Genomic DNA, 25,285 nt, shown 5'->3' with positions numbered 1-25,285 from the left:
TTATCTAATGAATTATGAGTGCTATTATAGCTTGTTGGAAAGCTCTTTGAATCCTCTTTTCAACGATATATAGCTTATATGAATTAGAGACCATTGGGACTATTCAATTGTATGAAAAAGAAGGCTGCCCTACCACATGAATAGTCCCATAAACAGTATATTTCAGTTTTTGGAAAGAAAGGAAAGGAAATAAAGGAGAGAAAAAGAAAAGAAGAAGAAAAGAAAGAAACACAAGAAAAGGAATTTGGGGCTCAACATTCAGGGTCCTAAGAGTATAGTCTGGTGAGTTATGGATAGTTTTAGATGGAAGCAAGATTAGTAAGATATAATGCACGCATGCATGCTATGAACTATGAGGGGGCACTTTACACTACACCGCCCGTAGTAGGGCACGTCCATAATAGGACATAGACCCACAGTAGGTTCCATTTGTAGTAGAGCATGCTCATAGTAAAGTATAATTTAGACTCAAAAATGGTGTAGTAAGAGAAAGGAAGAGAGCTGAAGCTTAGAAAAGTATCAAATCTCTAACCTTTGTTTTCTTAAAATAATTTTTAAACACTTTTAGTGATGCGTTCATTTTAAAGTATTTAAAAAAAAAATAAACGCTCCAGATATTAATTTATAACATTTCTCCTTTGAAGGGTAGTACTTCTGGGGAAGGATGTTACATGTGTCCTTTTGTTACCCCCATCGCTGTAAGCCTTCATCTACTAACCTTTTTTTAGGTGATATGTCATATATAAGGGATGTTGCTGAGCCAATGGTGGTTCTAGCATAGGGTGACTCGTATTGTTGGATGTTTCGTAATTAGTTTAAAGAACCTTTTGTAGAATCCTTATGATCTGCTTATCATTTCTATAGGATACTGTAGCTACATCTAGCATGGGTTCTTGAGCTATATCTTAGCTCTCCTCTTGAACTAGAATCTCATCAATCTTATCATTACCTATCAATCTTTTATATCTCCTTATCTTAAAATCAAACACACAGTTTCAATTGTGCATAATACTATTTATATGCAGGTCATAACTCTACATATAGTAGTTAGACGAAGGGAGTAGAAAAAGTCAGAAGAAAGGTTTTAGATGATTATACAAGCATAAAATCACTTTTGAGATTCCCAAAATAATGTTCTGTTACCATAAATGTAACGCCTTTCTTATGGCATTTACTCCTATTCAGAATATGCACCTTGGGAGATGTGACCTATTAAACTCTATAGTATGCTATTTTAATCATTAAATACAAGACATTAAAAATAGACCCACCATCCCAAAAGTGTACTAAAATGTAATACAATAGTTCAAATGTTATCTGGATAATATAAAAGAAAGTTTCTAATCGTAAGCATGAGCTCATACAAATGATTAAAATCCAAATGCACTAATACATATCGAAGAATTCGTAAGTGTGTAATGAATGGTTTGTAAATGATAATGAAAAACATCAAAGTCCCTCTACACTCATGTGTTGTAACGAGTCATACCACTAGTCTTCTCACTACCACCTCACTACTTCGAAACCTTACCTGTAAAATCACACATAAAACATGTGAGTGAATTTACGCTAAGCAAATAGCAAAAGTAATAAATGTAATGGTGTTATTTCCTTCCTAGGAAAGTTCACAGATGTATTCTATAGCATCCTAGATACCCATATGCAAGTAACGAGGTGTCATCTCAAATGACTAACCTTTACAATGTATGTTGACATCCTAAACATCATGTAAACGCCTATGACGTCTCAAATGTCATTCTTATGTGTAATTCATACACTTATCGGTCAGACTTGGGCTGTTAAGACAATATTACTCAAATAGTAGGTCCCTAGACCACTTTCATCTTCGTACACGTATCCCAAATGCTATGACACCTATCGTCGGTATGAAATTACATAGATTTATTAGCCTGTTGCTTTCACTACCAATTTACACATTGTTTGATGGCCTATAACATTATTATACATCATATCAAACTTTTTGATCCGAATAGGATCTATTTAGGTACATGTTGTCATCTACACAGTTAGATACACCCTTATGAATTTCCATTACTAAGAACTCTCATTAGGGTCTTATTATTAGTTTTCTTCCCTCAATATCCTTCATAGGGGTAAGTTAGCCATTTCTCTAATTTGTATATTCATAGCAATGCTTCATAAATTCTAAATCCATTTTAAGTTATTACACTTTCAAGTTTTCCTAAAAGTACACAAGTATATATCCTTTATACGCGAATGTGTATTACATAATCTACATGACATTCGAAAAAAGCGTATAGAAATGTATCCTTGGTACAGGGCACACGGTTGTGCATCCCATACCATACGAGCGTGTGTCCATGCATAATTTTACACCTTCGTGTACCCAATCTTACACGGGTAGATATTCCTAAATGTAAACGGGCATATATCGCTGAAATTTTAGAATTTTTAGAATTTTGATCCTAAGTCTCTTGTAATTTCCACACATCCAAATACAACTAAAATCCTTCTAAAAGTACATATTTCATAACCAATGTCTTACCATACAACCCTATTTTGTACTACATATGTGAGTCAATAATTTAAACAACATTAACATGGCACAACACATACCTAATATGCCTATCCCATTCTACACTACACATCAAAGGTCCATTCATCCACATACAAATTTCAATGAATTTTCTATCATTCTACCAACCTAAACAATCTATTAACATTAAATTAAACAACCATATATAAAGAAAATCATTACTAAACCGAGATCAAACAATTCTAAACTACAAATAGAACCACAATCATGGAAAAACTCAATCAATCTTTACTTCCAATATATATATATATATATATATATATAACTAATCTAAGCAATCAAGTATCATCTTCACACTTAATTCGAAACCATCAATAACATCCAATATAGCAATAACACTAGAACTCGTGCTACTTACCTTGATACAATGATGATATTAGTGTTCTCGTGGCTTGAACGATTCCTCAAAAGCTTCTCTATTAGCAAGATGTGGCCCTAGCACTCTCCAATCCTTCATTCTCTCCCACTAGCAACAGATGTTACAACATTCAAAAAATGGTTTACTAACTGTTAATCTACACTAATTCTCTAATGATACGACCATCATCATCACCCAAAATAATGTCATCTTATGATATTCAGTGAAGGCATTTAGTATGTCTACTATGTGACATTATCACCCAATTAATATCACATCCATATGGAACAATTCAATAATCTAGTTATACTCATTAAGTGATAAAGGAAGTAGTTTATGTACATAACAAAAAAACTCTTTCTTTTATTGATAAATCATTATTACATATGTATACAAGATAAAATGCCTTGAAACTGACAATATGAATGGTTCGTAGGGCATACACTAACAACTTCTAGCAGATTGCTTATGGAAGTGGGCATAGGAGACTTGCAAGAGAAAGCTCCAAACCATTATAAACACTGAGCACTTCTTATCCCTTGTCTCCTTATTATTGCTCATTTCCATTATTGTATTAAAATTTGTATTTGTACACTAAAAATTTATTAAAGATCCTATTTGCCTCCCTTCTATTATCATTTTAGCCATTAAAGTTTTAAATTTCATATTGTCGTATAAAATTGCATTCGTTGTTTGTTGTTATGAACAACAAAAGTCATAGTTAAAATGAGACAGGCTTTTATGCCTTTTCTTCACACTCTAGCAAAGACTTGTTTGATTTTAGGAGGGTTTTCTAGTGTTTTGCTTCACAGTAAAATTACAAAAAACACATTGCAAACATTTATGCACCATACATACACACCTATGAAAGCTAATATTTTATACATTGTCTTACACCCTTTTAATAAGGTTAAATAACAATTTTAACCTTATTCACCAAAACATGATTTCTGTCATAATTGTAATTTTGTAATAATTAAGTTTGCAAAATGTGATTTAACAAATTTGTAAATAAATACAAATTAATTTTAATTTTTTATGTTATATGCCATGAATGTTGCTCAGTACATAGACTTTATACCTATGAATGCTAATATTTCATAAAATGTATGTTTGCATTTATAAAATAAGGCATATGTGTCTCACTATCTCTTATATTCTCGCTATACATTCTTTTCTTATCTCACTCTTTCATATATAAGTCAAGGTTGCTAATTTTATTAATGTAAAACTAGAACGTGTTTTATTTATGTAAAAGATGAAATTTGGAATGTACTTGAAGGTCGAACAAAAGAGAAGTAACATATTTGGAGTCTTGAAGATATCAAGAGTAGGAACCATATTCTTTTATTATTTCATCCTTTTAGGCTCGAGGAAGTGTACATTAGATAGGTTATGTAGAAGCATGATTTAGATTTGTGTTTAGGCTGCATGTTAAGTTTTAATTTTTGAATTAAGCCACCTTATATGTAAACCTAAAATTGGTGAGATCGTGATTCAAGAATCTTTCAATTATTATTAAGTAAAAAAATAACTAGAAACCTTTTAACACTACAATTAGATTAAGCCCTTATACATCAAAATCTTGTTTGCCAAAATGAAAAGTACACTTCTACTAAGCAAAAATCAAGTGTTCATTTGTGATGGGTCTAACTTAGTTAACATATGAAACTTGTTTACTAAAGCGAAAGTAGAATATGTTTGAGGCTGAGCAGGGACATACAATTATCGATGCATGATAATATGTTATATCCACCCTACTAGAATTAAGAGTTACACTATTTTTTCGTAACTAGGGATCTCGCTTATATTTATTGGATAGATAAACCCAAGACACGGTGATCAGAGCCACAACCACTGTACCATGTAAGTCAAGATTTCATAAGCGCAACAAAGGCTTGAACCTAGGTTTTCACTTTGAAAGTTCTAATGCTCCACTAGTTTTGTTAACTGTTGAGGTTCTAAGAGTTACACTTGTGGTCATTTGGTTTATCAGCATAACTACTTTAACTTGAGACCATGGACTTATGTGTATCTTTTGTTCACTTACCTAATGTAACACCCATAGGTACGTCTTAAGGGTATAATAGTAATTTTATACGTGTACGTGGTTATATGATGAATTGAATGTTAATTAAATGTTAAAGTATCATTTTAAAGTGACAGATAACCATGCATAGAAAAGTCATGCTTTTGTGTTGATTGTCACGTCAACCAGATAAGGTGATCACCATATTAAATTTGACTAAAGTCATACACAATCGTGTGTGGTGAAACACATGCTCGTGTATGATGTTACGCGAATTTAGTTTTATAGAGTATGTTTGCTATGTTTTAAGGTTTGTTTATCCCAATCCAAACACATGAATCAGTTCATAAGAGAGAAAGAAGAGTTTAAATCGACTTTTGGCCTTTAAAAGCAAAATTCGACTACAACAAGGCTATTTCGGTGAAGAGAATAATTATAAGGGTGTGAAAAAGGCTTACAGGGCAATGTGAATCATCAAGCAACAGAAAAAGTAAGTAGGAAGTCTTTCCTTTATCGGTAATCATGTTTGATTATGGATTGAGGCATTTTGCCTCTATTGATTTGGTTATCAATGTCTACTTATGATTCTTAAGTAACAATTATTCATGATTATATGAGATTTCATGATAAGAGACTAAATTGTGATAAAGAACATGATCTGTTTACTGTTGAATTTCTTATGTATGGTTGTTTAGTTAATGATTATTTATGGATAATGCACTAAATTATTATAGTACGAGTTCTTGTAGATTGAATTCAAGTTGTTGGGTTTAATAATTAGTATAGTTGGGGAAGAAGTTGTTGTTATTTTATGTATGGGAAATGTTATTGTGTTTTGGTGATGTTGGAATACAATATCTTAATGTAATAATGCTTTCAGGTTGATTAGAATTGCTAGAGATGGTTTGTAAAAAGGAAGAATTGCATAGGAATCGAATTAGTGTTCAATTTTAGGTCTACTTGTAGCTTATGGGTTTTGACACATAGTCGTGTACTATAGGACACACACCCATATGCACAAAGCCCAAGATTTAGATAAGATTTTTCTAAAAACCATTAAGTGGTTAACCAGGGCATAAAGTTCACTCATGTATGTCATATGCACGACAGTATGTAAAGTAAAATGACTAAAATACCCTTGAAAAGTAAATGATTGAGATAAGTTAAGATGAATAATAAGCCTAAGAATAAGAAAGGGCACATGCCCATGTTAGGAGACACACGCCCTTGTGTATAAAAGAAAATGTTTGCATAAGGAGAGGCCATGATAAGAAAAGATCGTGTATGATTTAAAAATGTGACATGCTCGTGTTCCAGAAATTGCATACCAGTGTATAAAGCACAGTAAAGACATGCCTTTGAAAAGATAGTCTTGTTTCATGAAAGGCCAAATAAATAAAGAAATGGAATTTAGGTAAAAGGTTTAGGGATATTCCCGAGAGACAATATAGATATCCTGGATACGCAGTAGTACCAAATATGCCCTGGAGATGAAAACTAATAGGGCACGAGTTAAGATTATAGTGAAAGCTATGATAAGCTTGATGTGATCTATGGGTTAAGATGCATACATACCAAACAACTTAGGATCATTACGAAGAGGCATCATAAGTAAAAACTTCTTACACTACTCAGAATAGAGCATGTCTGTAATAAGACACCATACTAACAATAGGGTACTAGCTTACAATAGAGCCTAGTAATGATGATGTTTTACAGTCCAATAGTGGTGTAAGCAAGGAAACTGCATAACAAGTGTTCATATAGTCAATGTGTCAAATCCTTGTATTTGATCCAATCTGATCAACCTAGCATACAACTATAGGACATAACTTTTAGATAATGAAGCTTTCATTGAGAAATATTATGGTCACACTAGTAGGGATTGGAGGAATGGTTCCTAATGACAGAGTGTGACACAGTAAACCCTAGAGACAATATGGTCACACTAGTTAGGAATTCGTTGAGTGATTCTTGAAGGACTAAACGAGTCATAATATGACCTAAGAGTTATAAAATGTAGCCTAGAGGTTCCTGAAAGCAATATGAGTACAGTAATGAGATATAGGACCTAGTATCATCTTAATAAGAGTTTAGAGATAGACTTCAGATGACAAAGCTATTATAAGTTAAGCCAAGGGCAATTTAGAGATTATGTATAAGTTAATAGTATAGTTTCCTATTTACTAAGTGTTTTATCACTTATTCTTTTACTTTCATATGTGTAGGTACAAATGATCATGATAGTTATGGGGTAAGTAGTATGATGGGTTTTTCAGGGTATCAATAACTAACAACATAGCAAAATCTAAAACTTTAAAACAAAAAATCCTAAAAAATCCAAGCTAGGATAATCATTTTGAACATACATTTCATATGCATGCATTAACAAACATAAGGTGTTAATGACATTATATCTATGTTAGATTACTCATTTGTTCTTTAGGTGGCCAGAGATGATACACTATCTAAACTTTGAAAGGAAACCCTTTCGTATCCATATGATGCACTAACTCAAAAAGAGGCTAATTTAATCACAAGAGGTTATTAGGGCTCTTTGATTGAATATGCACCTGTTTAGGGTGAGAAGGATAATCAAGGTCTTAGAATGAAAACTTTGTACTTTTTTTTTTTTTTTACGAACACACTTGTCTATTTATAATAAATAAACACCAAGAACAGTCAACTCCTTAAAAGGGAAACCTTCATTCCTTTGCTCACAGTGGCACACAACTAGTAAGAACAATGCACGGGCGTGCATGGTCAAGAAAAAGTTAAACTGGGTTTTCAATCCTAATGGATAAGTCTAGTCTATTCATTATCTCACCCTTACTCATAAACACTAAGATTATCATCAAATAATCTTTGCCTCTGAGTTCGAATCAACTCCTATAAACGTATGACCCAAAAGCTCTTTATTGAGCTAGTAGTGTTTAAATTTAAGTCAAATTTGAACACAGACCAAGATTGGCCTCTAGAAGGCATCATGGCCACTTGGTCAACAGGGTGTTAATAAACATCTCTTAAGTCTTTATAACATCACAGTAATGTGTAATTCAATCCTTTCGTTAACTAATATCTCTTGAGGTTGAGACATAAAAGTGTGTTTATCTTAGTGCTTTTAGCTATGAACTGATACACATCAATGCTCAACATGGATCAAGTTATAACATAATCTTACTATGGCTATGATACAAATGATCATTGATGTTTTTTAGTATTCTCATGTGAGATATCTTCTCCTATATTTGGGAGTAATGAATTCTTTATTGATCAACTATAGTCTTTATGTATCTCATGATATAGTCAATTATTACCTTTATGGTTACCCTAGTTATAACGACACATTAGATAGCGTTAAACCATACTAATTCTTACATAAGACAATTTGGCAACCTTAAGTCAAAAGATCACATGAACCTATAGTAAACATTTATATAGATATCCTTTGGTCAGGTTAGTCCAGTGAATCGATCTATAACGTGAATTCATGTATTACACTAAGATGTCTATAAACAGTTTCAACACGTGAGAACTATTGCCACCTTTCAATGAAGTTGCTAAACACTATGATAATCTCATAATCATTACTAGTACCTTTAATCATAGTAATGTCAAGATTACAGACATTTCTAAAACGGTTATGTAATATGTGTATAGGGTTCCCACGATTAGTTGTGTGATCCCATCATCACAGTTCCGCCATCTTAAGAGCATATTATTCATATGATTATATAATCAAAATGCATATGAATAGAATAATAATAAATTTTTTATTAATAATTAATATAAAATTACAATTACAAATGTTAAATACGATTGGTTTTAAGGCACCAACCTTAACTATCTCTCACTTGCACTATAGTCAAGCAGTCACATATTTAATATTGATATGGCTACATACCTATTATGTTTCTACTATAACATCGGCTTTGTCAATAGGTCAACCTAAGTTTTCATTTGTTTCAATGCTCGTTATCTATATATCATAACATTGAATGATTTCTCAAATTAGGTGATATCATCTGAGTATGTGTTTAGACCTCTTATGAGATCGCAATTCTTTTGCTTAAGCAATAGCTCCATCGTTGTCGTAATAGAGCTCAAAGGGTTTGACAATGCTTGAAACCACTCTAAGTTATGTTACAAACTTCTTAATCCATATAGATTCTTTTAACGTTTCTAAGAGCGTAATGTACTCAAACTCTGTTGTAAAATCAGCAACTACACTTTGTTTGGAGATTTTCCAACTTACTACACCATCATTCAAACAAAAGACAAATCTTGATTGGAATTTAAATTTATCTCGATCAATTTAGAAACTGGCATAATTATACCCTATTACAGTGAATCTAGAATCTCCTCCATAAACCAAGAATACATAATTAGTCTTTCACAAATACTTTAAGGTATTTTTGATAGTTGTCCAGTGTTTTTTGTTTGGATCATATTGATATCTACCACAAATGCTCAAAGCGTATAAGACGTTAATCCTGGTACTAACATGACATATATGATCGATCTTATAGTTAAGGCATATAGATCCTACTTATCTCTCTTCGATTGTGTATATGGACACATCTCTTTTAAGAGGTATACACCATAGAACATAGGTAGAAATCCTTTCTTGGATTTTTTTCATACTAAATCTAGTCAATACCTTATCTATATACGTGTTTTCACTTAGACTAAGCAGTCTACATGTTTTATTTCAATAGATTTTAATTTCAAGAATGTTGGTTACTTCCCCAAAGTCCTTCATAGAGAAACACTTGGATAACCAAGCATGTAGAAATTGTAAGTTTAGTATATCATTGGCAATAATCAAATGTCATCAACATACAAAATTAGAAATACAATCACGCTCCCACTAATCTTCTTATACATACATGGTTCATCTTTGTTTTTAACGAATTTAAAAACACGAATGGCTTTAATAAAACAAATGTTCTAGCTCTTTGAAGCTTGTTTAAGTCCATAAATAGAATTTTACAACTTGTATACCTTACTTGTTTGTCTAACCAGAATGAAACCATCAAGTTGCGTCATATAGACATCTTCAACAAGGTTACCATTCAGGAAGACAATCTTGACATTCATCTAAATGATTTCATAGTCGTGATATATTGTTATAGCAAGCATAATCCTAATAGAGTTAAGTATAACAACTGGTGAAAAAGTTTCATCATAGTCAATGCCACGCTTTTGAGTAAAATCTTTGGCAATCAGTCGTGTTTTATGAGTATGCATGTTACCTTCTATGTCAATTTTCTTTTGAAAACCCACTTGCACCCTATGGGTTTTACCTCTTCAAATGCATCCACCAAAGACCATACTTGGTGTTGGTGTATGGATTCTATTTTGGACTTCATGGTTTCTAACCATTTTTTGGAATCTAAACTTGAAATAGTGTTATCATAGGTTGTTGGCTTGTCACCATGGATATTTAGCACATCACCGTGTTAAGTCAAGTGAAAATCAAATCTCTCTGGCTTATGGCATACTCTTGTAGACCTATATAACTCTTATATGCAATAAGGTTGTTCTACTTGAAGTGGTTAAAGTTCCTCACTATAATCAACTATCTACGATGACACATTGTCTTATCTAAAATTTATGGTATTAGAACTTTATCAAGTTTCACCTTCATCCCACTAATCTTCTTAAGAATAAATTTCTTCTCAAGAAAGATATTAATGCAAGCAACAAAGACCTTCTGCTCCTTTAGGTGATAGAAACAGTATCCTTTAGTATCATTCGAGTACCCCACAAAGATACACTTTTCAGATTTAACGTCCAGCTTGTTTGACGTCAATTTCTTGACATAAGTTTCACAGCACCAAATCTTCAAGTAATCTAGCTTGGGTTTTCGCCCAATCCATAACTCATATAGAGTTTTATTCATAGATTTAGACCAAACACAGTTTAGTATGTAAATAGCAATTTCCAGGGTATGACCCCAGAAAGATAGAGGTAGGTATATGAAACTCATCATAGACTTGATCATTTCCATCAAGTTCATATTCCATTATTCAAATACACCATTATTTTATGGTATACCAAGAACAGTAAGTTAAGACACTATCCTATTTTCTTTCAGGTATCCTCTAAATTCAACATTTAAGTATTCCCCTTTTTTATCATTTTGGAAGATTTTGATCGTTTATTAATTTGCACATTAAGAATGTCATTATCAAGTTTTAGAATATATAAACTATTAGATAATTTAGTTGTTTCATAGAGAATATTATTTAAGCTGATGGTTATAGTACCACTAACAACCGAAAATAATAATTTATCTTTGTCTAACATAGACACAGAAACAAGATTTCTAGAAACAAAGGGAATATAATAAAAATTCTTTAATTCTAAAACAAGCCCAATGGGTAACCTAAGATAATAAACTATTACAAATAATAGATTAGCTCGTGCTACATTTCCAACAAGTAGGTCAACTTTTCCTTTAGCAAACAATTAATTTTGTCACAATCCTTGCATATTAGAATAAATATGATAACTATATCCTATGCTTACAACTTAGGATCAACAAAGAGAACAGTTTATCTCAATGACAAACATACCTAAAGTAAAGGTTTCAACTACCTTCTTTTTCTTATTCTCTAGAAAAGTCATACAATATCTCATCTAGTGACCAACTTTGCCATAAAAGAAGTAGACAACCTTTTCTTTGTCTATACCACCAGTGGGATAAGTAGTAGTATCTGGTTGTTTCTTGCCTTTGGACTTAGGCTTGGCCTTAGCCTTGCCTTTACCCTTGAATGTCTTGGTTTCAACTATGAGCACATTATTGGAAGCAGCTTTACATACTTCTTGTATAGTTATCTTGAATATATATAGTAACTTCTTAGGAGACTTTTCCTTTTCGTTCAAGTCAAAATTCATAAAGAAATTAGCTCAAGACTCAAGGAGAGATTTTAGCACCAGGCAAATGACAAGTTAATTATCCATGATGAAACCTAAGATTACCAATTACTCAATGTAGCCAATCATCTTGACCACATAAGGGTCAACTTGGCCTTTTTCAAAAAGTTTACAATCAAACAACATAATTGACACCTCATATTATTTAGCCTTCACACGGGTGTCATATAACTCTTGAAGGTATGCAAGTATAAATGGTGTATCCATTTCTTCATGTTGTTTTTGAAGCTTAGACAACATAGAGGTTAGCATGAGACACTAAATCTTTGTATAGTCATCCAGATACTTTTTAAAAGTATATGTTTGCTCTTGGGTGGCATCGGGAGTAGGCTCACGAGGTGATAACCGTTTGAGGATATACAACCTTTTCTCCTAACACAGTATAATCCAAAGATTTTTGTACTAATCAGTAAAGTTACTTGCATGAGCCTATTTTCTTTTTCAAGAATTGATCTGTAAGTCGAGTTTGACATGGTGATTTGTCATCTACAATTACAGATAAAAGGAATCAGTAATTTTATTTTAATTTGTTAGTATTCATTTTAATTACGGATTTAATTAATTAAAACGTTTTCATTATTTTCCTTAAGCAAATAGCCCTCACTATTGTATTCGAGAGGTTCTGATGAACTTTCTAGTGGGCCAAAATCTTATTGCATTAATTTTTCCCTTCATTTTGGTGAACAAGTTCAAATTAATCAAATAAGTAAATTTCAAATTAATCATCAAAAACCTATGATCTCAATCTAGCGTTACCCCAATAAATCATGTGACATCAATAAGGTGGATACTACATATCACTTTGCATCGACAAATGCATTCTCTACCCATACATATAATATACTTTACCTTTGTTTTGCCGAACAAACAAAGAACACTAGTTAAGTCAAATCCAATATGATCAACTCCTAATTTTTCACCTCTCACTTTGGCAAACAAGATTCCAATGAATAAGAGTTTAATTAAGGCGTCATATTGAAAGACACCAATTTAATATTAATCTTAATATTCAATTTATAGGTTTTAATTAAACAGTCTCATCAATTTTAATCTATATGTTGGGTGATAGTTTGTAAAAATAAAACCTATGCATACATTCTACAATGTAAATTAAACGTGCTAGTACACATTCATTATTAATGTCAAGCCCTTGAGCTAAGAGGGGTTTAACTAGTCAATTTAGGTTAGTCTTCATCTTTGGGTCTTCACACTTATCCTTCGTCTTCAATATTCAATAATTACATAGTTTTGTTTCCTAGTTACAATTTTGTACGAAACAAAAATAAATCTAATCTAAAAGTAGAGTAAAAGAGAAGACAGGGCGCCCAAACCCTATTTAATAAAATTACACCCAGAAAATCAATACAACTAAACATATAGGTCCATTGACCAAGTACTAAGCACCAACATATATATATCCACACATACACAAATCCAAATTAAAAGTTAAATTTTTAATTATTATTTTCCAAGTATCAAATTACATTTTGGTCTATAAACTTTGCACAATTCCAGTTCAACCCTAAAGGCTAGAAAATTTGTAATTCAATCCCTGTTCATCAAAACAAGATCTAAATAGAAAATTCTACCTCAGTCGGATGTGTAGGTGAATGTCCCAACCATACATGCCCCAATTTTAAAATTTACCAAAATTCTACAAACATAAATGGCGTGCGGAACCGCTTGGTACTCCCTGTGACATCACTAAAATTCTCATAAAGCATGATTGCGCATGAAGAATGTCTAGCTAGATTTTCCATAGGACTTTCAATGCTAAGGAAGGCAACGCCCATTCTAGCAACCATGCACTCCAAATGTCATCCTGCACAATCATGTGCACAAGAGTTTCAAGCATGTTTTTCCAATGATTGTTATGAGGTAGTTCACTGAAAAATTCCTCAAAATCTAGCAAGCCCTAATACTGGGATGAGGTAACATGGCCGGTAAACCATCCTCACACCAACAACAACCTTTGGAACACACAATAACGTAATTTGAAGGCAATTTCATGCAACCACACCAAATCAACAGTCAGTCAACTGAATTAAACAAACCCACAAATTCATCAAAAACAAACAAAAATCCAAATAACCAAAATTCAATAAATTTAACATAATTTATGTTGTATACGAAACTCAACAATCATGCGATAACACAATTGCAAATCATTATTAACAAATTTTAAACCAGGTTTTAATTAAATCAATTATATGCTATCAATATATAAAATTAATCAAAATAACCTACAGGCATATTTTTTGTGAAAATATGTCAAATGATGGTTTTGATACCACTATTAGGTGTTTGGAGTGCTAATAACTCACTACAACAAATTTCATAAAGGTTAATGAAAATTTTCATCCTAAAAAGTCAAAATTCATCTTAAAAAATCAATTGTAACAAAAGATCAAATTGTCAAAAAATATGTGTTACCAAAGAGTAATATCTACAAAGGAAATCATTTTTAACGGCCAATCATAAAGGACAAAATGATGTTTTGTCATAAAGGGATAAATATTTTGGGATGAAATTTTTTATCTATAAATAAATTAAATTTTGTCCCAAATAACTCTAATTCGTCCCATAAGACAAATTCAAAGGCAAAATTTTTCGTTCTTGAATATACAATGAATTGGAGACAATTTTTTTGTCCTTGAATGTGTAATGAATTAGGAAAAAAAAATTTCATCTTTGATTATATATTGAATTTGGAACAATTTTTTTTCTTCCTTGAATGTGTAATAAATTAAGGATAAAATTTTTTATTCTTGATTATACCTTGAATTGAGGATAAATTTTTTCGTTATTGAATGTGTAAAGAATTAGGGACAAAATTTTTTGCCCTTGATTGTATAACAAATTTGAGACAAAATTTTTCGTCCATAATTGTGTAAGAAATTAAAGACAATTTTTTTATTCTTGATTGTATAATGAATTGAAGACAAAAATTTTTACCCTTGATTAAGTAGTGGATTAGGGACAAAAAATTTCATCCTTTATTGTATTGTGAATTGAAGAAAAAATTTTTTTACCTTATTTATGTGGTAAATTTGATACGAGAATTTCAATTATAAATTAAAATTAATAATTATATTAATTCTCGAAATCCAATAATTCATATAAAACATCTTTCAACTAAATAAAAAATATTACTCATGTCAAATTATTACTATAACAAAGTAACTAATAATAAATATTAACAAAATAGTGTAAATCTATAAACGTAATAATTAAATTTTTTTCTTTCAGTAATTAAGCATATATTAACAAAAGGACCTAGCTAGACTGGGGAAACAACTAAAGCTCACGTTGTTGCAAACCAAAAGGACAAGAAACAAGCAGAAATCTATACAAATTACAAACAAGAGAGCAAGGACAAGCCCAACCCTCAACCCGAAGGACACAACCCCAAGGAGAAGAGGAAAAGGATATCACAAGGGGGGAAACAACTCCCCTTGATTGACCATCTAAGGAGATTCGAAGATAGAGTTCAAGAAGAGACAAAACAACCAAACTAAAGAAAAACAAATAAATTAAGTTCATAGATTCCAAACAGCCCTCCAAGAGCAAGCAAGACAACAAAGAGTATAACAAAACAACAAGGGATGCACCAACAGGATTAAAGTTCCAGCAAGAGAAGAAAGTGCAACAAAACCAAACACTCCCAAGCAAAAATTGCAGCAAGCAGCAACCGGAGGAAGCAGCACCAGGATTAGAGTTTCCAAAAAGAACAGAAAAAGAAGACAGACAGAGCAACAAGACCAAAACATTCCCAAGCAGAAAGTGCAGCACAACAGCAACATGGGATGCAACAGCAGGATTTAAATTTCCAACAAAAGCAAAAAGTGCAGCAAAACCAAAATACACCCAAGCAGAAAGTGCAACAAGAAAAGTAGTCGGATCAGGGTTCACAGCAGGGGGCCACACTGACTATCTCCAAGACTCCATAGGCAGAATCCCGTCAGCCAGCAAACAAAGGGCATCAGCCAACACCCAAGCTCAAATTCCAACTGGGCAAAAAGCTAAGTTGAGTTTGCAATCTAAGCAGAAAAGAAAAAATCTAAACATATTGCTCTGAACTTCCTGGCTCCATCTGACAATAATGAAGGCACCAGCAAGAACATTCCAATAAAATATCTAATCATAACTAACTCATAAACGAGAAAAAACATAGAAAGTGTCACCCATTAGTGATAAAAAATTATGCTTTCTTTGTTAATTGGATGCTAAAATTTGTCACTTTCATCACTATTTGAATATGAAAATAGGTACGACTACCAATCTACATTAATACCGATCTACAAATACCAATATATAAATGTTATGCAAAAGCTAAAATATTGTTTTTCTTCTCTTCTACATCAATACCAATCTACAATCAAAAGCATAAATAGAAAGGTGTGTTTCCATTACATTATTTACTTATTTAGTAAGCCTCACATTTCTAATCTCCATGACACCTCTTGCGAGTACCAAAACCCTTACAATTCTCTGCAACACTCAATCAAAGAAGAGATTTTTAACTCTTCTTGAGTTAGAATTTTCATTAAAATTTGGGATTCTTTCAATAGAGATAATATTTTTTTTTGGGTAAATAATAAAAATTACCTTTTCCACATTTTGAAGTCGTTGAATCGATGTGGTTTGACCATACAAACTGGAACTGAACTGGAGAGGAGAGCATGTTTCAAAGACGTTGAGTTGGATTTTAGGTCTAATGCAATTCTAATCACCAAATTCCAGAATTTGCACATAAATTGCTCATTAAGCCAACAGTCAGATCCTACAGAAAATATTTTCACATACTGGCCAAGTGTCACCAAAAATCCAATTTCAGTCTCCAAATTCCAGTATTTGCATAACCACTCTGCACAAGAGTTAATGTTATGCCAGGCAGAACTGGCAAAATTTCAGAGCAATCAATCCTGTTCAAGGCACTGACCAGCAGGGAAAAAAACAGAGAAAAAGATAACAGGGAAAACTAGCTTGAAATACATGTGGAAATTCACATTTTAATCTCATTAATGCCTTAAACCAAAACTGCAACATTTCTCTTTCACGTATGATATATAGACAAAGCAACAAGCAGCACGTTAATTCAAACAAGGTAAAAGAAACAATTTAATTTAGATTAACTTAGCCTACAGCAATCCTGTATTATGAAGCTTCTGAATTGGTGTACAAATAGTACAATTCTATTTGGTACAATCATAATTAGCAAACAAATTGTTTCTTGACTTGATTCATAATTATGTTTCTCATGTGTCTTGTGGACTAACTATTGCTATGATATAACTTATACCACTTAATTGATTTCCATTGTTCTGCAAAACTTAAACATCACAATCAATGACCATCAGCACTAATAAAAGAAACTAGAAAGGTAGTGGATCTAGATTCCACAATTCTTCACTACCAACAGTGGAAACCATCTAAACTCTCATTCAATTAACTATAATTCACTCTATATGATATCAATTGGAAATAAATATTTTTCACCTGTCAATAAGTGATGATGGTCCCATTTATTGCATTAACAGCATCTGTATCATCAAGATGAACAGATTATATAGTTAAAAGCCTGACATGAGAACAACAGTTATGAAAGCTTCAATTAATTCTTGAGGAAGACGCTGCAAACAATTTTTCTTTTCACCTTGAAGATGAAACAGAAATTTATGTGTACAATCAGTTAATAAGAACTTCTAACATTCAAGTTAACACACACACACACAAAAGCTTACAAGTTTGTACCTCGAATAATATGCAGAGCTAGAAATTCGTAAACATCAGCCTGCTCAGAATTCTCATAGAACACTCTGTCAAAGCTGAACTTAAAATCTTCATCCTTCTCATCTTGCCATATATCATGAAAAAAATCACTATATTTACCCACAAATAACATGTACAGTCAAATACACTGCGTGAGACACGTAAGAAGATATTGTGATGAAATAAGACCTCGAAAATGAAAGTTTCAGAGTCGACGCCACGAATGCACATACTATTGCCGTGATTAGTTTTCTCCTTCGAACTTAAAGGACTGAATCGAGCACAGACTGTTATATTCGATTAGGTTCTGTTCGCACGTTTGGTTACCAAGAAAAACAGAGGAAAAGAAAATTACCTTAAACTCACGTCCAACTAAATCTAAATTTCGGTGAATGACTGAAGATTATTTAGAAATAAAAACGATTCTAAATTTTCACATGTAAGTGGAAAAACAGGAAGTTCATAAAAGTAAAGAGAAATTATTTGAAAGAAATTAAACAAAAAAGAAAATAGAATTTGGAAGCAAATTTTTTAATATTCATTACTTCTCCTAAACTACCCAATCTAGGGCAAAATTTTAATTGTCCCTAAAAATAATATTTTAGAATAAAATTAAAATATTGTCCCTGGAAATGATATTGTGGGATAAAAGTTAAATTTTGTCTCTAAAAATAATATCATAAGTTTTAAAAACGAAATTAAAATTTTGTTCCAAAAAATAACATTCTAGAACAAAAATAAAATTTAGTCTCTAAAATTATTATTTAAGGACGAAATTAAAATTGTCTCATTAATTTCATCCTTAAAAGTAATATGATGAGACAAAAGTCAAATTTCATCCCCAAAAATTAATCTTAAGTTTTAAGGGATAAAATTAAAATTTCGTCTCTTTAAATAATCATTTTAAGACAAAATTAAAATTTCATCCCTAAAATTAAAATTGTGTATTTCTTGTAGTGATTGGCAATGCAACAAAATTTAAAAATTTAAAACAAACAATCCTAAAAAACTCTTGAGAAAATTTAAAATTTCATCCCCAAAATATATGTTCAAGATACCGTTTTGAACATATATTTCATGAGCAAACATTAACAAACATAGAGTGTTAATGAGATTATGTTTACGTTAAACGATTCATTCATTCTTTTCGTGCCTAGATATGATACACTATCTAACCCTTGAGAGGTGACGCCTTGGTCTCCATGCGAAACACAAACTCGAAAGGAGGCCAATTCAATCACAAGGAGCTGCTAGGACTCTGTGATTGAAGAATGACTACTTAATATACATATATAGTTCTTACGATCAGTTGTGCTGCATTAAGCCTCTCCTCAGATTCAACCATTCTTAGGAAAATTATCTTAATTGCAGACACAATATTGGATAATGAAATGTCATATTTTATTAATTAAAATAATAATGATTACAAAATTACATCAGTGATGATTGACTCTAGGATACTACCCTAGGGCCAAGCCTCAAGAAGGAAATTATCTTTTCGAGAAGTATCGAAACAATAATCAATGACCACTCTTTGCCATAATCAGAACAATCACCTAGCATCAACTAATTTTTTGATTATTAAGGAGTCATTCTCCTAAAAATCAACAATTACTACTAAAATACATTTATGCTTCTACCATATTGAAACTACCACGATACCCATTACACTATTAATGAATGTATTATTGTAAAAGTTATGTAGCCCTACCACTATATACACAAGTGGTGAGTGGGAAGAGGGATCATCAAAGATTAGCTACAAGTACTCAATAACTAATAACTTAATAATGCATACATTGTAATACCCTCTTATCAATATCAATAGCAACCCCACATGGATGTAGGTTGTTTATCTTTTTTACTGAACCACATAAAACTATTATTGTAGTCTCCCAAATTTGATGTACTTCTCCTTGATACTTATCACAACAATATAAATACATAGGGATTAGGTTTTTTGACACATTTTAGGTTTTTGCTTTCTTCTTTACATTCCAGATTAATTGACAAAACCATAAATTATTCTGTGTACAGTTTTTTTCTTTTCAAAAGGAAAAGATATTCATCCAGTAACTGAGTTAACAGAACACAATATTAAATATCCATGAATCAAGAGATGCCTTCACCCTTCTCGTATATTACAAAAACCGTCATGTGATTGCTCTTGTCATCTTCAGTTCTTGCTAGAGGAGCTAATACATACATTTATGTATGTATGCATTTATGTATGTATAATATGCAGTATTTACATCCAGCATTAATTTTAAGAAAACATCTCTTCCCTGTTCTCGTATAACGACAATAGTTTATCACTTAAAACTTCAGAATCCAACTTATAGCTTCTTTCCACCTATATAATCCAAAATATATAATTAAAAAAAATTAAGTAAATATATAAAATAAGAATGAAAAACAAGCATATAAATGGACATATGACATAGTTTTATATGAATATATTTTATTTTCTCCCACTTAAATTATTAAACTGTTAAGAATTAACCTTATTCATTTTGTTCAGAAAGTATTAAGGGAAACTATGGAATTTTATAATAATTCTTTTTAAGATATTTAATGGATTCTTAACAAAGTGATGAGATTAATATTAAATGATATCGTGGGAAGAAAATGAAAAAAACCCAATACTTTATATAGTAGCTATACCTATAATGAATAATTAAAAAACAGACCTGAAGATGTAAATTGTAAAAGACTCTTCCTCCAAAGGATTCAAACGAAGAAGCATTGATAGGACGAAGGCCATCCTCCTCTAAACTAAACAAGATTCGAGATAAATGGCATTTATGTAGCGCATATGTAGAAATATGGACGGCAACTTCATTATCATTTAGGCGAGTTGCCGATATGGAAGATAAAGAGTTGGCAGCAGAGTTTTTTATTTGGTCTTCTTGATGAATAAGAGCCCCTTGTTTGGATATCCTTGACAAGAGCTCTTCCTTCTTTTGAATAAGTCTTTCCACTTGCTGTTGGAGGTCTGGTATGTGCTTTAGTACTCGTGAAACTGTGGTGGGAATGCTTAATTTCTTCTGTAACGACGTTAATAACAATTTTTTTTTTTTTTGAATAAGTGAATATAGGGTAGGATCGAGGATCACAGATCTTCTTCTCTCTACAAATTAATTAATCTAATCTAAAAACAAAAGGAAGATGGACTTACTGCTTGATCCGAAGGAGGAAGTAATGAACGGAGCGAGGAATACAATGTGTTGATCCTTTTTCGACGATCACGCTCGCTGGCATTGTGATAGAGCTTCTTAGCCATAGAATTAGATGGGTCTCCCCACGCAGACCCATAAGGGATTGAATCAACAGTGTCAGTGTCTCCACACATGTACTTGTGCTGCTGCTGCTGCTGCCTTGTTACTTCTTCCAAGGGCCACCCCAAACTTTGTAAAACTGGATACACTGCAGACATTTTTTTTTTGTATATGCTATTGCTAGCTTCGGATTCAATATTTGAAACCAAGTTTGATTATAGGCTGATGATCATGACTAGTATATATATATATATATTCAAATCAAACGTCTATGGTTTTTTTTTTTTAAATTATGATAATGACATTCTATCTACCTCAAAATAAATATTTGATGCATCTGCTTCTATAACAATAAAAACAGCAATGCATGATACATCCGCTACCGTAAGGTAATCTCATGAGAGGTTTTCTTTTCTTTTTTTCTTTTTTTTTTTAATTAAATAAATAACATAACAATTATTATAACAATCAATAAATAAAATTTTAATTCAATATCAATAATATTTTTTTTTTTACTCGAAATTCTAAGACAAATATGTTTTTCACACCTGATCTCAAATTAAAATGACATTTCATTTTTTAAAACAAATTTCACTAATATGTTATATATATTATTTCACTTAAAACTTTTATACGTAAATTTGTGACTGAAATTTTCAATTATTGACCTAGTTAAATTCTAATGTTTTTATACATAGGTTAGAATTTGATTTTTCACTTTCAAGTCTATGGATTACAGGGAAATGAAAAAGAAAAAACCTTAAAACAACAAATATTATTAAATTAGTCATACTACAAAAAAAAAATAATAAAAAAATAAATCTCTAATGTAAAGTATAAGTTTTTCTTTCTTTCTCACCTATAGTGATTGCTATTATTAAGGTTATTATATACAAGGTAAAACATTAACTTTTATTACTGCAATTGAAACACTACTGTAGTATCATATATACTTCATTCCCCAAACAGATATCTTTTATGCCATGTATCAGATTTTCTCTCTCATCTATTGTGGCTAGGGGTGAGCAAATTATACATTAGCCGAAAATTAAAAAAAAAAAAAAACCAAAATCACTAGGAACACAATAAACTGAAAAAAGAAAGTTAGAAAAAAAAAAAAAAAGCAAGACCTAAAACACTAGCTGTAACTGCCTACCAGTTCATATGTGTAAATATAGATGCTGGTGAAGATCAATAGGAAGACTATAAAAATTAGCAAAATTAGTGGATTATTAGAACTTTTAGGGAGAAGACTTTGATTCAAGTTTTTGTTATGTTTGTAAAACTTTGATTTACCGTAATTATAGATCCAATCACTATGCCTCAAATTTATCCATCTAACTAATATAGGGAGGTCTCTGACTACCAAAAAAAATCACTAGGAACTTGTTAGTTTCAGTAGCCTAGTTTCTTTGTTGCAATTACAACCCTTGGTCCGAGGTTGTGCCCTTAGTAGTTATGTCAACTTGCATAATCTATAAGAGGTTAAAGATCTTAATGTGGAAAAAGATTTTTGAAATCCTTTAGGTCCTCTTTGCACTTCAAAAACAAGGGGGCAATTGTTGTGCAACAGTCCGTAGCTTGTAAAAATCCTATTTGAGTTATAAAGGTCTCAAGCAGCGACAAGTGACTAGACAACTCTTATTGAATATTTTATGAGGAGAAAAAAGTTTCTCAAAATCGAGGCAAAAACAACACCCTTTGCATAGAAGGAATCAATCCAAAATAGTAGGAAAAACATGGTCATAATGCTTATTCAACAAGGAGATATTAACAACCTTCCTAACCAAGATATTGTTGATGATTGCAATATTCCTTCCCATTTAACTTTGAATTACGAATATATGTACTATAATCCTAATATAATCAAATTCAAATGTACCTTTTCCCTCCAATGACGTCTCATATATCCAAGTAAAGATAAGTGAGGGGAAACAAAAGAAAAATAAAAAGAAGCCCAAACACTAGACAATCAAAAATATTGTTAAATTATCATTATCTTGTAATACACACATATCAACAACACTATCATGGTCGTAGACTTTCCGATCATTGAGCATAACCACATAAAAATCATTTGTTTCCTTTTTAATTTCTTCCTTCTATTTATATTTTCGCTGAAGGACTTATTCCCACCTAAAGTATCTTGTTTTCCTAACTTTCCACTCTTTAATTTTGGAAATCTCATTAACTGACCGATAAGAGGTTAAAGTTAACAAAAGCTTAACTCCTTAAAATTTTATCTCATTCCCCTCTTAAAGCCTAAAAATAAACCATTTCACCCCTTGGCCAAGTTTTAAAAAATAACATTCCCCCCCCCCCTTGGGTTTAGTTTTCAAACTCTAATGCCATTGCCTATGACTTCTCCCTCCCAACTTTTCCTCTCCCTCCAACGATCTCTCTTCTCTCACCTAGACATCTGATCGAATCAATTGAAGCCAGGAAGACAAAAATGAGCATCTTCCTCATCTTCATTTAAGAAGATAATCGTCTTCCTAGACAAAGCTGAAATCTTCATCTTCTCGACTTTAATCGACACTGACCAGACGTCCATATGAGAGGAGAGAGATCATCAAAAGGAGAGGAAGTGTCAGAAGGGAGGGGCCACTAGCAATGACATCAAAATTTGAAAACTAAACTCTAAAGGGGGTGTTGGACCCCTAGGTGTTTTAATTATGTCAAAACTAAGTTCAAAGTTGTTAATTTATATCTGTTAAGCTAATTAAGTCTATGACATAAAATTCTTATGACAAAAAGATGGGCAAAATATATGTTTTTCATCTTTTCAGACATGAGACTCTTATCCCCAAATGTGGGAAGCCCGTCCCCTATGAGATGATGGTTCCTTTGCTCGTCCTATGATCATCCTTACGAGTCTAGAACTCTTGGGAATTTTTATCAAATGAACAGGGACGTTCATCTCCAAAATAGGAACGCCCGTTCCCAAATCAAGGACATCCATTCCCATGACAAGGATATCCATTCTCATACCTGGGACACCCATTCCTCTAGCGGTCCTCTACTAGTCCCTTTTTATCTAAAGTTTCTAGAATTGAATTTTGAAGGTGCAAAAAAGGATGCCCATCCCTAAAGTGGCACATTTCAAGAATTCAATTGTTGGATGATTATTTCAAAAAACTCTAAGCATTTCTATTTCTTTCTCTTTATCTTAATTTCTATATATATGTGTAGTGATAGTTTGTTGAATATTGATTTTGTTTAATTACCCTTGTTAATATTGCTTAAGTGATTGATTTGGATTAAATATTTGTTTGAAACATTTTACATTTATATGTTTGATTGAACTTGTTTATAAATTTGTTCAAAAGTCTTGATTTGATTAAAGTTTTTTCACTATGTAACACCTGGAGTCTTATTAATCCTAAAGAGGTTTGTAGTTATAACAGAAAATAACTAACAATATTTTCACAGTTCAAAGAGTCCATAATTAATAACTTAACTAATTGATAGGAAAAAGGTAATCTCATACATAGTCACTCTAAACAATTTTAATTCTTAAAATGTTAAGTTTCGGTTTAAAAACAAATTTATTCATTAAATCAAAAAGTTTGACCTAATTATTGTTAATGAAAAATAGTAAGAATTGCTATATAAGCAGGATCTAGTATGATTTAACATGTTTTAATTAATCCGTCAAATGAGATTTCATACTAGATTATGGAGTCTTTGTATACTCGTAACATTATGCATTAGGAATAGGAATAGGAATAGGAATAGATCATAATATAACTAATCCCCTGGTTATGAAATTTGAAGTTGCACACTTTACTGAATAAAAATAAAGATTAAAATGATAAAAATATGGAACTTGAGACTGAGACTGAGACCTCGTAAAGCCTATGACCCAATTGAATTAAATATGGTGATGAGATCATGAATGACGTAGATTCGAAGGCCATTGCTGTCTTTATATTTAAGAATTAGGCCAAATAACTATTTCCCACCCATGTTTTAGCTAGTCTCAAAAGCATACCTGTAATAGTTTAAAAACTCAAACACTCATTCATAGACTAATTTTTGTTCAAATTTTCAATTATAAATAAGGGTAAAACCGTTATTTTATCTTTTTATTTAAAAATGTATAATTTACATCATTTTTCCCCTAGATTTTACAAAGTGACATTTCAATTCAGTCTCTCAATTTGAAAAAGTGACATTTCACCCTCACAAACCCTTAGGTTTTCTTCTCTTTGGCGATAGTGATTGCAATAGCGACGATGACGGCCACCATTCTCCTCTCTTCTCTTTTTGCCACCGCCAAGGATGTCTCACGACAATGGAAGAGGCATCGACACAATCAATTGAAG

The 25,285-nt window shown here is 31.8% G+C and overlaps 2 protein-coding genes across 7 annotated transcripts; both read right to left on the bottom strand.

Moving 5' to 3' along the window:
* Positions 1-15,711: 15,711 nt before the first annotated feature.
* Positions 15,712-18,226, bottom strand: LOC123205471. 6 transcript variants are annotated; one of them, XR_006499852.1, is made up of 5 exons: positions 17,869-18,214; positions 17,662-17,789; positions 17,407-17,450; positions 16,516-16,774; positions 16,175-16,398 (listed from the first exon to the last, which is right to left on the bottom strand). XR_006499852.1 is itself a non-coding variant. In XM_044622420.1 (3 exons), the coding sequence occupies exons 1-3, from the start codon at positions 17,810-17,812 to the stop codon at positions 15,890-15,892; spliced, it is 438 nt and encodes a 145-aa protein (XP_044478355.1). In that variant the 5' UTR covers positions 17,813-18,226; the 3' UTR covers positions 15,712-15,889. The 6 variants fall into 6 exon arrangements, 2 of the variants coding, with proteins under 2 accessions (XP_044478355.1, XP_044478356.1); XR_006499854.1 differs by having other exon boundaries at positions 17,407-17,563; positions 17,662-18,224; XR_006499853.1 differs by having other exon boundaries at positions 16,516-16,690; positions 17,662-18,220.
* A 1,406-nt stretch (positions 18,227-19,632) lies between these two features.
* Positions 19,633-21,148, bottom strand: LOC123205483 (transcription factor ORG2-like). Its single transcript, XM_044622440.1, has 3 exons — positions 20,858-21,148; positions 20,370-20,726; positions 19,633-20,032 (listed from the first exon to the last, which is right to left on the bottom strand). Exons 1-3 carry the CDS (start codon positions 21,113-21,115, stop codon positions 19,946-19,948), a joined length of 702 nt encoding a protein of 233 aa, XP_044478375.1. The 5' UTR covers positions 21,116-21,148; the 3' UTR covers positions 19,633-19,945.
* Between the last annotated feature and the right edge of the window lie 4,137 nt (positions 21,149-25,285).

The sequence above is a fragment of the Mangifera indica genome, unplaced genomic scaffold (assembly GCF_011075055.1).
Source record: "Mangifera indica cultivar Alphonso unplaced genomic scaffold, CATAS_Mindica_2.1 Un_0007, whole genome shotgun sequence".
Classification (NCBI taxonomy): domain Eukaryota; kingdom Viridiplantae; phylum Streptophyta; class Magnoliopsida; order Sapindales; family Anacardiaceae; genus Mangifera; species Mangifera indica.
The sequence above is the reverse complement of the archived record's forward strand: the minus strand, read 5'-3'. Positions and strand labels throughout refer to the sequence as shown.

What these genes read in the sequence shown, in the direction of transcription:
- LOC123205471 (XM_044622420.1), bottom strand. Translation starts at nt 17,812, where the DNA reads ATGTTATTTGTGGGTAAATATAGTGATTTTTTTCATGATATATGGCAA. An exon ending in AGCTCTGCATATTATTCGAG is followed by an intron (nt 16,775 to 17,661) that starts GTACAAACTTGT and finishes ACTCTTGTGCAG; the next exon opens with AGTGGTTATGCAAATACTGG. An exon ending in GACTTCAAAATGTGGAAAAG is followed by an intron (nt 15,918 to 16,515) that starts GTAATTTTTATT and finishes CTTTTTGCCCAG; the next exon opens with TTGGAATTTGAGCTTGGGTG.
- LOC123205483 (XM_044622440.1), bottom strand. Translation starts at nt 21,115, where the DNA reads ATGTCTGCAGTGTATCCAGTTTTACAAAGTTTGGGGTGGCCCTTGGAA. An exon ending in TTCCTCCTTCGGATCAAGCA is followed by an intron (nt 20,727 to 20,857) that starts GTAAGTCCATCT and finishes ACGTCGTTACAG; the next exon opens with AAGAAATTAAGCATTCCCAC. An exon ending in TTTACAATTTACATCTTCAG is followed by an intron (nt 20,033 to 20,369) that starts GTCTGTTTTTTA and finishes TGGATTATATAG; the next exon opens with GTGGAAAGAAGCTATAAGTT.